Here is a 13603-nt window from a genome sequence, read left to right as displayed (position 1 = left end):
GCCTACAGTTTTTAGTTGTTTCTGTTCAATTATTTTGGCCTTTTACAGTGAATTTACAACTACATTTTTTGTTTGTTTGTTGTTTTTTATTGTGTGTTGCAATGTAAACTTCACCACTCTATTATGACATGTCATTGTTTCCTTAACTATGTCTACATGATGGTGGTCTTCTCATGTTGCTGCCATTTTTATTATGTCAAGATAGAACTTGGAAAAACTGTAAACTCCGAATCTTCACAGTTGCACGTATCCTTTGGTATCAGTGTATTTAATACGAAAGATACATTGAAAAATAATGTGCTGATCATTGATAGAATCATTTCTGGAAAAAAAAAAATTATTAGTACTAGTATGACCCTTGACCTGATATAGAAACTGAGGACAATTCTATTCAAATGAAAAAAGACTTGCAGACCTATTTGTATCAACTTCGTATCACTGCTGATGTAGATGTGGTGGAAATGGTAAATAACTTATCATTTGTTTGTATCAATAAATTATGTAGCCTGGACAGTAGAACTGTAAGATTTCAAGTTTCTGGTTTCTCTTAAGCAACTGAGTTAAACTTTGGTTAAACTAGCTTTTTCCCTAGACATTTTTTTTTTCAAACATACTTTAATTACACTTTTTTTTATATATATAAATAATATGAATGATGTTAATAACAAGTTTCCATCTTGAGACAATTAAAAGAGTTCATTTTGCCCCATTTTCACAGCCCTTCCTTATAATTCATGCAACACTTCCTTCCCAGCTAAAACATTTGCACTTGCCTATATATTTTCTATGTACTTTGCACTCAGTTTTTGTGATTTTGTGAAAACATGATCATTGATTTGGCGGAGGTTCATCAGAATATATTTTGATACATTCTCTACATGTATTGCTTTCCCTTTTTTCCTTCACAGAGTAACTCTGACATCTCTGCCTATACCTATGAGAGGACTTTGATTATGGAACAAAGGACAGACATGTTGAGTAAAATCAGAAATGCACATAGGGTAAGTCAGTATTGGTGAAAAGTAGAGACATTTTATGTATAGTATTAAATGAGGTTTATCCCTGAAAGAAACTGTCAGAGTATTAGTTGTAATTCTTCAATATTGAATTTATTACATATAAATTTAGTATGATGAATAAACTATGAAGACTAAATGCTATATCACTCATTTTTCTCCTGACAGTAAAATCACCCACTTACAAATACATACAAGACTTGTGTAACAACTGTTTGTGTGATGATTTTATGATTAATCTAGATCAAAATGGAATTCAATCATGTAAAGTGTATTTACATGTAGAGTTTGGCTCTTAGATAATAATGAATAACATGAATAGTTCTGAATGTTATTAATGATATATAGGATCAGTTAACAAAAATAGACCAGTCACTCTGATTCCTAAACACTTTCATAATGTCCCTCTGAGGCCTGATTCATGCACTGACTACTTCAAATTGTGACTGAATATTTGCATTTGATAAGACTGCTGTCCAACAACACAAGAATTTAAACAGCTCCTTTAAGGTTCTTTTAATGTAAACATATAATAGATTTCTGCTCAAGGAAGACACCTTAGAATTCTATTAAGACTAAAAAAAAACATCATCAAATTTTTAACCTCTACATTATAATTAATAGCACAATTTTGAAATATACCAATTTAAATATAAACTTGTCTAGTACACAATTACACTTATCAATGTCTAACTAGATAAACATTTTATTACATTATTGTTTCTGCATTCAGCAAAAAAACTTTATATACTCACCTCATTATAATTATTTAAAAAAAGAAGAATTGTTTTCTTAATTTTTTATCTGTAATTGTAGAACAATGCCAACAGTAGTCTAGCAGTCCCTACCATTACACTATCCCCTGTGCCAGAAGAGAGTAGTACAGATGCACCAGAACCAGAACAAAGAAGCACAGACAAGTCCCAGTACACCTTCACACCCAGTGAGGCCAAGACACTTATTAACAAGAATAAAAAGCCGTAAGTCAGATTCAGTTTTCATCTCAAAGATTTACAATTTAGTTAAATGAAGCAGATTGAATTAAATAGGAGTTGCGCTGTTTGTCAGAAGCTGTTTGAGATGCATGGATGGGAAACATTTTATAGGTAGTGGAGTGTTTCTATCCACTTCTGGCAATAACAACCTTGCAGAACATTTTATAGGTAATGGAGTGTTTCTTTCCACTTCTGGCAATAACAACCTTGCAGAACATTTTATAGGTAATGGAGTATTTCTATCCACTTCTGGCAATAACAACCTTGCAGAACATTTTATAGGTAATGGAGTGTTTCTATCCACTTCTGGCAATAACAACCTTGCAGAACATTTTATAGGTAATGGAGTGTTTCTTTCCACTTCTGGCAATAACAACCTTGCAGAACATTTTATAGGTAATGGAGTATTTCTATCCACTTCTGGCAATAACAACCTTGCAGAACATTTTATAGGTAATGGAGTGTTTCTATCCACTTCTGGCAATAACAACCTTGCAGAACATTTTATAGGTAATGGAGTATTTCTATCCACTTCTGGCAATAACAACCTTGCAGAACATTTTATAGGTAATGGAGTATTTCTATCCACTTCTGGCAATAACAACCTTGCTGAACATTTTATAGGTAATGGAGTGTTTCTATCCACTTCTGGCAATAACAACCTTGCTGAACATTTTATAGGTAATGGAGTGTTTCTATCCACTTCTGGCAATAACAACCTTGCAGAACATTTTATAGGTAGTGGAGTGTTTCTATCCACTTCTGGCAATAACAACCTTGCAGAACCAATGGGCAAATGCGGATAGGTTTTGGGCTTGTTAGCCTTGGCTGGGTACCACTTAGGAGAGTCAGCACTGATGAAAAATCAGGAGCCAGCTACCTATAGGCAGTACACAGAGTTACACCCTGGCAGAACATGCGATGCCGCTGACCCCAAACTGTATTAGCTTTTTATGAGATGATTCATAGTCACTTAGCAACTGATGAGGCCATAGCCATATAATTAATGTTAATTAATAAATTAATAATTAATGCCTGGATCCCTGACAATAGTTCTCACCCAGTCACTCAAATATTAAGAATGGTATACCAAACAGAGACAGATAGGGCTATGTGAAATATTTAATAGATCATTCTTTCATGCAGCATCAAACAAAAGTTAAATTACTCAAAACATTTACAAAACAAAAGCTTGTACATGTTTTAGTAAATTCAGATAGGGAATACTAAATAGGAAGTAGTCCACAGTAAACTAAACATTCAGTAACTTAGCAGTTACCTTACACCCAAATTTAGACTAGCACCAGAGGATTGTCACATCATTAAGGCAACACTGATACAAAGGTAGGCAAGGGTCCAACCCAATTAGTTTTTACAAGGTCCTTGCCCAATGGGTCTCTAAAGCTACGCAAAGAACAAAGGTTCTTGTATTAACTGTTCTATACAATGATGGCAACAAAGTGAATACAAATACTATTTCAAAAGCCTTTAGCTTACCTTATCTTAATATCCTGCACAAGTCACCTGGAAAAGATAGTAGCCTTCAACCTTACCAATAGAATATAAAAAGTGCACATAACAATACTTGATTGTATTAAGTTGTGCACATCTGCAGTACACAGCCACTCAGTACTGATTTTACACTAGCTTAGCATAACTTGATAAAGGTAAAAATCAATTCCCCATGATTTTTTTTTTGCCAAGCCATAATCTTTCTTTTGATTATTGTTATGAAATGATAATGGGGTGCACATTTTGTTCAAGCTGTACCAACACTTTGTTCTGATCTTCTAACAGGGACAAGAACAATGTTCGACGCATGCACACTGCTGTCAGGCTAAATGAACATATAGTTGAGAAATCCCACAGTGCACAGCTTGTCATTCTGAACCTTCCTGCTCCTCCCAAGTCAGACTCTGGAGCTGAAAATTGTATCCTTCATATCACATTGATTGCATCATTTTATGTGCATTTGTTAAAGCCTTTTATTTTTTAAAAATGCTTCTATTAATATGTTTATTTTATATTTTAAAAAAGCAATCAAATCTGAATTACTAAATAGGTCATCAGGCTTAGATCAAATTGAGACAATTATCTTTTTTTTTTTTCACCTAAAGAGAAGTAATATTGATTTCTATAACTTAAAAAAAAATCACCATCCTGTTATAGCATGGGTTAACTTGTCTAGTGAAATTATAAACATTAAATTAAATAAAATAGCAAGCTTGGTTCTGAATACAATAATCACTTTATTTATTGGTTCCCCTGTTGAAAATGTTTTTGTCATCTATCTCTTAGTGTTTGTAGAGAAGTTACTTACAGCTCTTTTTATTTGTTTCTCTGTCATCAACACATTCTTTTGATCAGAGTATTCAGTTGGTACATTATGATGTCAGGCTAGCATAAAGAGTATCTTTCTCTCAACTATATCATAGATATTGAGGGAAAATCAAGGTAAACTGTTCAATATGAATATCTAAAATACCTCATTAAATCCATTAAAATTTCACAAAATTCTTCTATATTTTTTTGGTATAATTAGCCAAATGTCAGCAAAGAAGAGTGCAAACAAGTTTATGATTTCATTTTCAAATCCTTTTTTTCATCTTTTTAGTTCATTTATTATTCTACTAGTCGACCCGCGGCATAGCATACCCCACTATTTTGCAGGGCCTGCTTTAGGCCACTGCAACCTAGGTGACCGCAGTGGGCCCTGCACTTTCATAGGACCCATGCTAATTGTAATTTTATAACTTATAACAGATTTCCCGCTGCCTCCTGTCGATTTACCAAAAGCTCCTGGAAATCTCCTGAAATTGCAAAATATATGAAAAAGTCCTGGAAATATCTGGAAATTATTAAAATCTTTAGAAAACCCATACAAATCTCCTGAAATATATAAACACAAATTGTCATTCGATATGGAAAACAACAATCCTACAGGCTATAAAAAAAACGGCATTATCACGTAATTTTGGAATCTGGTGAAAGAAGCTTCTCGCGCCTCAAACTAGTGAAGAATTACTTGAGGTCAACAATTTTCATAGATAGATTGAAACATTTGGTAATTCTTTCTATTGAGCGTGATCTATGTAGGAAATTTTTATGATATACTGTATGACTTGACTACACGCAAGGCTCGTAAAGTTATTCTGTATGTAGTAAAGAATGAATAAAATGCAAAGACGAATGTATTTTCTAATATAAACTCTTAATTTTTACTTATAATCCGTATCCCTACCCAAATTAGGCCCTGCGAAATCCGAATCGCATAGGGCCTCACAACGGTTGAGTCCAGCCCTGCTATTTAGTGATGGGTGAATACAGAGTAGATTACTTGTTCTCCTCCCCCCCCCCTCTTTTTTTCGCCTCTATAACTACGTAGTGTAGAAATAAAAAAGAGTGATCTTTTTATGACTTCTTGGTCACAACGGTTAGGTCCGGCCGTGCTATGTTGTGATGGGTGAATACTACTTGTTCCCCCTCCCTCTTTTTTTTTTCATAGCGTAACTCTAGTCCGACTTTCAGAAATAAAAGAGTGATCTTTCCTTCTTTACTTCTTGTCCAAACTCTTGAGCCATGAAGAGAATTATATCTAGATATGTTATTAATTTGAATAACTTAGTAGATCTTGTGCATCTCTTGCTACTACAGTAAAAGAAAATATTGTTTTTTTTAACTAGTGTTTTGTGTGATGTATTTATTAGACTAGGTGCCTCAAAATATCATTTTCTTATTGTGTTTAAATTAAAAGTATTTTAGCAGCCCCCGAAAGGGAATAGACGCTAGTAGTTTTATGTGGTCCGTGCTGTTTAGATCTCGTAAACTAGAAAAAATATTGAAAATCAGACATCATGATATTTAAGAACAAAGTTTTGATGCAATGGCTACTTTTTTCTTTTCTGAAAGCGAAAAATTTAATTTTTAAAGTCAACTTTGCAAGCAGTTTTTTCATAAAAATTCACCATTTTTACAACTATTCACTATTAATAGTAACAAACATGGGAGGCTATTTAGATGGGAGATGACTATTTACCTTATTATGAACACATTTATCCAAATGGTTTTAGATTTTTTTGTAAAAAAAAAATTGTTTACAATTGTATTACTAAGTTAGGTAAGATTTGTCATACTAACTACTACATTTTTTTTTTAAATGTTTACTTTTATTTTTAAAGAGAAAAAATCTATTAAGTATACATATAAGTGAAACATATTTTAAAACAACCATTAATAAGTAGTTTTTCACAATATTGCGTGAACTGCACTGCAGAATCACAATTGAACACTGAATTAAAGATGACATCAGTTAGGCCAGGTTCTCCACTTTCACCATCCCTTGGTCTGCTGGACCGTTGTGGCACCACACAAGATCTGTCAACCTTCTTTCTCCATTCTTTTCTGTCATTTTCCTTAGATAGAATTTTATTCTGATATTCTTTCTGAAAATATTGAAACCTGCCTTTTTACCTGCTTAGGAGGACCACTACGGGGGCGGATATTGAGTTTGTGTTTCCACACAAATTGTCTTTGTAAACTTATTTTTAAATTATGTACATGTCTTAGACTAGGTGTGTGGCTGACAAAATTTATCATTTACAAGTATTTCTTTATTCTTCTTGTCCACATTCGAGTGAAATTTGCTTATATTAAAATATAATTAGAATTTACTCTATAAAAAATAAACAAACTGGTAGAATATCAAACAGACAGAGAAGCAAAGAGAGCCCTAAATCATGCGGTGTCAGGAACCCAAATTCCCTGCTCGGACCTGAGACAAAGTATTGCCTCTGCCACCTATCGAGAGTGGCAGGACCAACGGGTCTGACAAGGCTTGGTAACACAACCATGTCCAGACTTAGGATTGGCCACACCTACATCACACACTCTTTTGTGCTGAAGAAAGAGGAGCCCCCACTTTGTGAGTATTGTGACTCTCGCCTCACCGTGGAAAATCCTCATTGACTGCCCCAGATACCAGGATGTCAGGAAGATGCCACTAACTTAAAAACACTATTCGACAATGTCGACCCTGGGAAAGTACTGGGCTTTATCCGGGAAGTGGGGTTGTCTACGAAGATCTGATTTAGGAATTTGTGAACATGTACTATTTACATTAGATTTTTACCAAATTATTAAATTTTTACTACCTTTACTATTTTAACTGTGAATAGACCTTGATTTTAATGATTTAACTGTATAGAATTTAGCCCTTGTTATGTAGAGAGAGAGTAGTCCTTAAGGGACTGCAGGCACGACATGGCCTAAATTGTGCCGATGTGCCTAAAATAAAAAAATCAATCAAAGGTAGTTCCAGCTGAAAACATTATAGAATGACTGTCGAATGCAAATCATTATGATCAGTAGAGATAGTTTCAAAAGTCCAAATACATGTTAATTACATTAAAAATATCTTTCCAATACTTAGCGGATATTCCTTTTTTTCATGTATTTGTGTGTTGATTGCCTTCAATGTTTTTCATTATTTCCTTTACCAGTTTAAGATATGGAGTTTCTAGAGGTTCTCACAGAAGGTATAGAAAGAGTTTTAATGGTTCGTGGCAGTGGAAGAGAAGTGATCACAATCTATTCTTAACTTCATGTCAGTTGTTTTTTTCATGTTTATGTTATTTTAGTTTTCATTGTAATAGCACCAATAAACAATATTACCAGTACAAAAATGAGCTACTGTTTAGAAAAACTGTCATATAAAAACAACGTAAACTATTAGATGTTAGTTATTTCAACAGTCAAGTATTTGATACTAAAATAGCCAGGGTAATTTTGGAGTTTCAGGTGCATATTAAGCTACACAAATGTTGATTTCTGTCTCTGCTAAAGATAGATCTCTGTGTGAATTAATTTTGCTTTACGATACAACAGGGCTTTTGATATATCAATTCTGAGAAATTATAAGCTAGTTTTTTTGTTGTTGTTTTTTTTTTTTTTGGGGGGGGGGGGGGGTACATTTTAAATTAAATTGAATATTAAGTTATTACTGAGTTGAAAATGAGCCTTTTAAAAAAAACTAAAATTAAGTCTACTGCCTGTTTTGTTTTTAAAACTAAAAATGTGTGTGATATAATCTATTATATATTATATTTCAGTATCAAATATAATTTACACTATTTATATATATTTGTTAATAATATATACATAAATATGGTCTTGAGCATTGTTTTTATTTACGAGGCTCTGAAGCATGCTTCAGATATTTTGTAATTGTGTAATAATGTGGTCAGTAGATCATGATTGCTATACTTTCTGGAAGGTTCTTGTGTACTGTAATTTGTCATAGTCTAGTCTGTGCTGATCAATAGGCTGTGTTGTTTGTAAGTTATAAGCTGGTCATTGGTTCATTTCAAGTGTTTTCAGTACTAACTTTTGTTTTAGTGTTTGTGCTGTTACTATTCTGACAGACATTTCTCGGGCTTAATTTGTATGCCCTTGACATCAATCTAGAAGTCCGGTAACTGCCATGAGACTGGCAGAAATCATATTGGTGCTAGATAAATACAGTTTTATGTCCTATTCCATCTTGCATTGTTGCCAAAAAATATGCTAATTTCTAAGTCTTTATTTTTTAATTTGTATATTTTACACAAAATTATATACTTTATAATTGTACTTTCTCCCAAAAAAGAAAATTGTACTGAGAACTTTTTTCTTTTCACTATAAATACATGCACAGCATAGAAAGATGATTGTTCTAGATCTTCAATACAATACCTATTTCATTGTTTAGATCAGTGATTCATTAGTTGATAATTGCACACACCTGGGGAAACATTTCCATACATTTTGTGGGTTCTTCTAATAAAATGTCACTAACAGTGAGACAAAAAATTACTTTTGTAATGATATACCAGTCAGTAAGTGTTTAGAGGGAGGTGGATGCTCAGAATTAAAATATTTCTCACAGATAAGTTTAGGAAAAAATGTAAAATCTTGAATGAGATCAACTTCTTATAATTCATTGATCATACAGAAAAAATGTTTTTGTATAAACTGAATTGTTTAGACTGTATGTGATACATCTGGTTGAAAGACACTAATCATATCATTGTTGCACTTGTATATCAGTAATGCTCCATTTTTAGTCCCTTAATTTTTGTTCTGTATAATCATTATTTGTGCAAACATTATGAAGGATCTGCTCACATTGGCTGGTATTGAAATTAAAATATATATTTATAGCACCATAGTTTTGATAGATGTGTTATTATATGTTTTTGCACAGTACTTTGATTCTTGCGAGTAAAAAATTGGAGCTTGTACTAACAGGATTAAACTATAAAGCTACTAATTGCTGTTTTGTTTTCAACATATCTATATAGTCACATCAGTTTTGTTTGGACCTGTTAGCAGTGGTTGACAGATGGTGGAGAAAGTCAAAAGACAGTCATTTTAATGTTAATTTATATTTGAAATAATAACAATACCACCTTAAATACCAATCTTTTTTTTTTTTTATTTTGAGAGGGAAAAAACTAATTATAATTGTTTTACAGTTAATTTTAGAAAATTTATTGTCTATTAGTCCACTGCTCTTTGGTTTTTGACACTTCAGTGTAGACCTTGATCCTATCAAGCGGTACATCTCTGACACTGGCTGACTCTTGTACCAATGTATCTCATACAAAGCTTGTGTAACATGACTTTTATGTCACAAGGAATTGTTATTGTATTGATTCACATGCAGTCTATTGCATGGATTTTTTTTTTTTACTTTTGCCACAAACCACCAAATTCTATTATTTGCTGAATTGGATAGGACTGTGAGTTGTATGTTATTGAAAAGAACCAAAATTTATTTGGTGTGGATAATCTTAACCTCCTAGCAGCAGACATTGCCAGTTTATCCACCCAGTTGTGCTATTTTAAGTTGGTAAGTCTATTCAATAGATTTCAATATTTTGTTTGCTACCATCAATACTTATTTTTTTATATGAAAGCTTTGTTAACATGTTGGTTTTTTTGTTTGTTGTTTTTTTTTCAATATTCATTTGATTTAATTTCAATGGTTTTATTTTTATTTTTTATTATAATTAAAATACATTTTGTTGAATGTTTCACATTTCATTTTAAGTTTTGTAAACTTTTCATTAATACTAAAAAAAAAACCTCTAAACTCTGTTATATTTATAAATTTGTCTTCATCAGCGTTTGAAATGATTACGTCTATCTTGTCTATTAGTGAATTTTTTTTTGTCTTTTGGTATTTTTTTTTTATGCAGCTGTGAGTACTTAATGAAAGGGTCACCATTTTGAAAGTAATGTCTTGGTAGGCTGATTTTGTCGTATGCTGAGCTTAGATTTTGTTTTGGCACATTCTACCTAATTGCACTGCCACATGTAGGCTTTGTCAACTGCAATGTTTGCCAAGTAATATTATTTTATAACTGCATATCACTAATTTAAGCCATGTGTGTGATTCTATTTATTGACTTCACTATTTCAATGTGTTGCGCTACAGCAAGGAACTGGAAACATGACATAAAACTTCTTTTTTTTTTATTTCCTTTGCCACTTTTTAACCTGTCTTCCATCACAGAAGAGCTCCTCCTACAACTAGAGCAGAAGTTCAGCTCACTTCTGTATCTTGTATCTCAGCATTATTACATAGGTCACAACTTGTAACTTCTGCTGGGTTCACAACTACTAAAATCAATATTTCACCTTCAAATGCTTATTATATAATCAATCCTTGCTTGACTGATTTTTTTTGTTTCAATCTCATTTCATTTGCATGGCCTTTTAATATATCCTGATACTGCTTTTGCTTTGTTTTACTTTTCTGAAATGATCATTTGTAAAAAAATGTTTTGATAACAAACTTAAGATCTAGAAGAAATATACTTCATTCAATCTGATGTCTGTCTTCTTCAGAAATTGTAAGAATAACTTGTACAGTCCCAGCTCTTCATTTCTATATTAGGCTGACCTAGTGATTGAGGAAGGGTTAGGATCAGGCTTCTGTTAGAGAGACAGTTGGGGTTACAGTTGCCTGGTCTAGACTTAGTATTTGGCTTAGTATTAGATCAATGGTTATACTTTAGGCTTGTAGTACGCTCCAATGTGTCATTATTGTACTTCATAGATAAGTTTATTATTGACAGTGAGATTATTGTCATTCATGTTTTTATACTTACCAACACCCATACCTTTGAGTGTTGTTTTTGACTATTCAGTTTACTAGTACAACAACAGCTCTACTACTACTCTTCAATAGGATCTAAAATATAGTCTCTAAAAAGTTATACATTTTACTACAGAACAATATAGAATTACATTTGAAACTTAATTACATAGGATTGAGATATCATCTATCCTATTTTAATATGGTAGCTATAGTCATCCTATTATCTTTACAAACATAAATTGACAATTTGAGAAAAGTTATATTCTACCTAATGTAATGTTTGAATTCTAGAATAATACATTTTATTTTTTTTTACAAATTCAACTGGAAGTAATTTGTTCAATTGTTAAACTTCATGTCATGGCTGCTACAAAAAGAAATCTCAAAACAGATTCAGACTTTACCAGCTTGCTGTCATTCACTTCAACATCGAAGAATTCATTTGGTTAAAATTCTTGGTATCGTTCTTTGAATAGGGAAACAAATTGGGGACTACAAAAAACTTTGTTTATGCTTGAATAGGTTACAGCAATCTTGACTATAAAAAGTTACTTGGAGCTTAGTCATGATCAGGGATACAGGACTAAATGCTGAGGTCAAATGATTCTGAATTGTAAATCTGATTATTAAAACTATTTTGTGTGTGTGTGCCTCTATTGGCTCACTGGACTGAAACAAACGTGCCAGTTTTATCTTTCTACAAATTACTGGAGTGTTCAATTTAAATTTGTATTTTATTCCCCATGTTTATGTTCAGTACATGGAACTACACATTTAGGCTCCTTCATTGCTAGCTTTCATTTTCTAAGAAATAGTGAAAACGAATATTGAAATTCCTCTGAGACTATTTTGTAGTAAGCTAATGAAAATTAAAGAGATGGAGTGAAACCTAATTTGTTACATATTTATGTATAAAGTGATCCTTATTAAGTTACACATTGCTTCTTTCCTTTCTTTGTAATAGTTTTTTTTCCTGCACTAATTACACTTTAACTTTGCTTTCTGTGGCGTATTCAAACAATAGCTTATATTTCTGACATTTACCTGGCAATGTAATTGTTTTTTTGTTTTTTTTTCTTTCCCCTCTGTAGTTCGACTTTGCTTGATCATATTTCTTAGCCCAGCTTAGCTCATGTCCTGCATTCCCTAACAAGTCAATTTGTTATGCAATGACATTGACGATACGATTGAATTACTTCTCAAATTTGTTACAACTAAGAACCAAAATTCTCAAAGTTTCACAGAACAGACATGGCTTTGTACAAACATGTTAATTTTTAAGATCAGAGCCACCATTTTGTCAATATCTGAGAATGTTCCTAGTTAACACGTGTATGAATACTTATACTTAAGTTATACTACTGTCGCTCACGTGTTTACATCAAATATCTATTCTCTAGTGTTGAAGTTTAGCAGTCTCTTAGTTTGGTCCTGTAGTGACCATTGGTGGGGAAATAAAAAGAAAGAATAAAATGTCTGGAAGTAGCTTGGTCACAAGTTTATTATTCAGATGACTTACACTTTTGATTGAATTGTTTCTATGAGCAAAGCGTGTACTGTCTCTGTGCTAATCTGTCCACGTCGCGATGCAACTATTCAACAACACATTCATGTCAGTCTGTGGGTTTAGTTCTTTCTGTTGTATCCAAACTTGTATCAATAAACACACGCAGACACAGAAGTGATGAATGCATGCTCCCACCCACTTAGCGCGAGTCTAGTCTTGACAGTGTGAAGGTCGATGGTGTTAAAAGTCATGTAAGTGGAGGATGGTACAGTTGCCTGTTGCTAGATGATGGCTTCCAGCCTTCAGTGTTCGTCTGAGAAATATTTAAACATTAAATCTTTTGAGAATATGTTATTGTGTTAGCCTTTTTATTTCACCATTGTATTATGTCAAGTTGTTTATAGCCTTGAAAACTACTTTTGTGTTGTAAAGGCCTGCGTTAAAAAGTACGTTGATAGGATATACATTAGTCTCTGGGTATACGGCAGATGGTGGTGGACAAACATGAAATTAAAATAACAATATTTATTACTGGAATCACCAAATTACTGGAAAAAAGTTTTTTTTTCAGGTTCATCATATTTTGTTTCATATAGAACTTTGTTCTTCTATGATGTAGTCCTCTAAACATTAAATATTAATTAAGTAATTTGCCTTAAGTATTATTGTAAAAGTTTTCGCAAAGAGCAACTTCTCGTGTGACTCTAATATTGGATCAGCGGAACTGCTTTCACTAACAGGAGAAGGGGCGAAGGCGAGTAACTGGCTTCTAAACCAGTAAGCCTTGGTCAGGAGGGTCTCATTAGCCTTGGCTTACAGCTCACCTAGCGGAAGGAAAACTGAAGTCAAACCTCTGCTGCCTTGCAGCTAGACCCAAACTTAAAGGTTTCGTGCGTCCACTCTAAAGGAAAATAAGTAAACGGCAACATTTCGGCAGTTTGCT

The 13603-nt window shown here is 32.9% G+C and overlaps 1 protein-coding gene across 12 annotated transcripts in view; it reads left to right on the top strand.

Annotated features, from left to right (window-relative positions):
• Window positions 1–13009, top strand: part of LOC106068750 (solute carrier family 12 member 4-like) — a 151520-nt gene extending 138511 nt beyond the window's left edge. For 11 of the 12 annotated variants that reach the window (XM_056036911.1, XM_056036909.1, XM_056036910.1 and 8 more), the window contains 6 exons: window positions 159–246; window positions 373–464; window positions 909–1001; window positions 1833–1996; window positions 3809–3942; window positions 7516–13009. In XM_056036911.1, the coding sequence (XP_055892886.1) occupies window positions 159–246; window positions 373–464; window positions 909–1001; window positions 1833–1996; window positions 3809–3942; window positions 7516–7607 (663 nt within the window). In that variant the 3' untranslated portion in view covers window positions 7608–13009. The remainder of the gene's footprint in view (window positions 1–158; window positions 247–372; window positions 465–908; window positions 1002–1832; window positions 1997–3808; window positions 3943–7515) is intronic. The other variant, XR_008779091.1, reaches the window with a different exon arrangement.
• Window positions 13010–13603: the final 594 nt, after the last annotated feature.

The sequence above is a fragment of the Biomphalaria glabrata genome, chromosome 7 (assembly GCF_947242115.1).
Source record: "Biomphalaria glabrata chromosome 7, xgBioGlab47.1, whole genome shotgun sequence".
Lineage (NCBI taxonomy): Eukaryota > Metazoa > Mollusca > Gastropoda > Planorbidae > Biomphalaria > Biomphalaria glabrata.
This window is presented reverse-complemented; position numbering and strand designations above follow the sequence as displayed.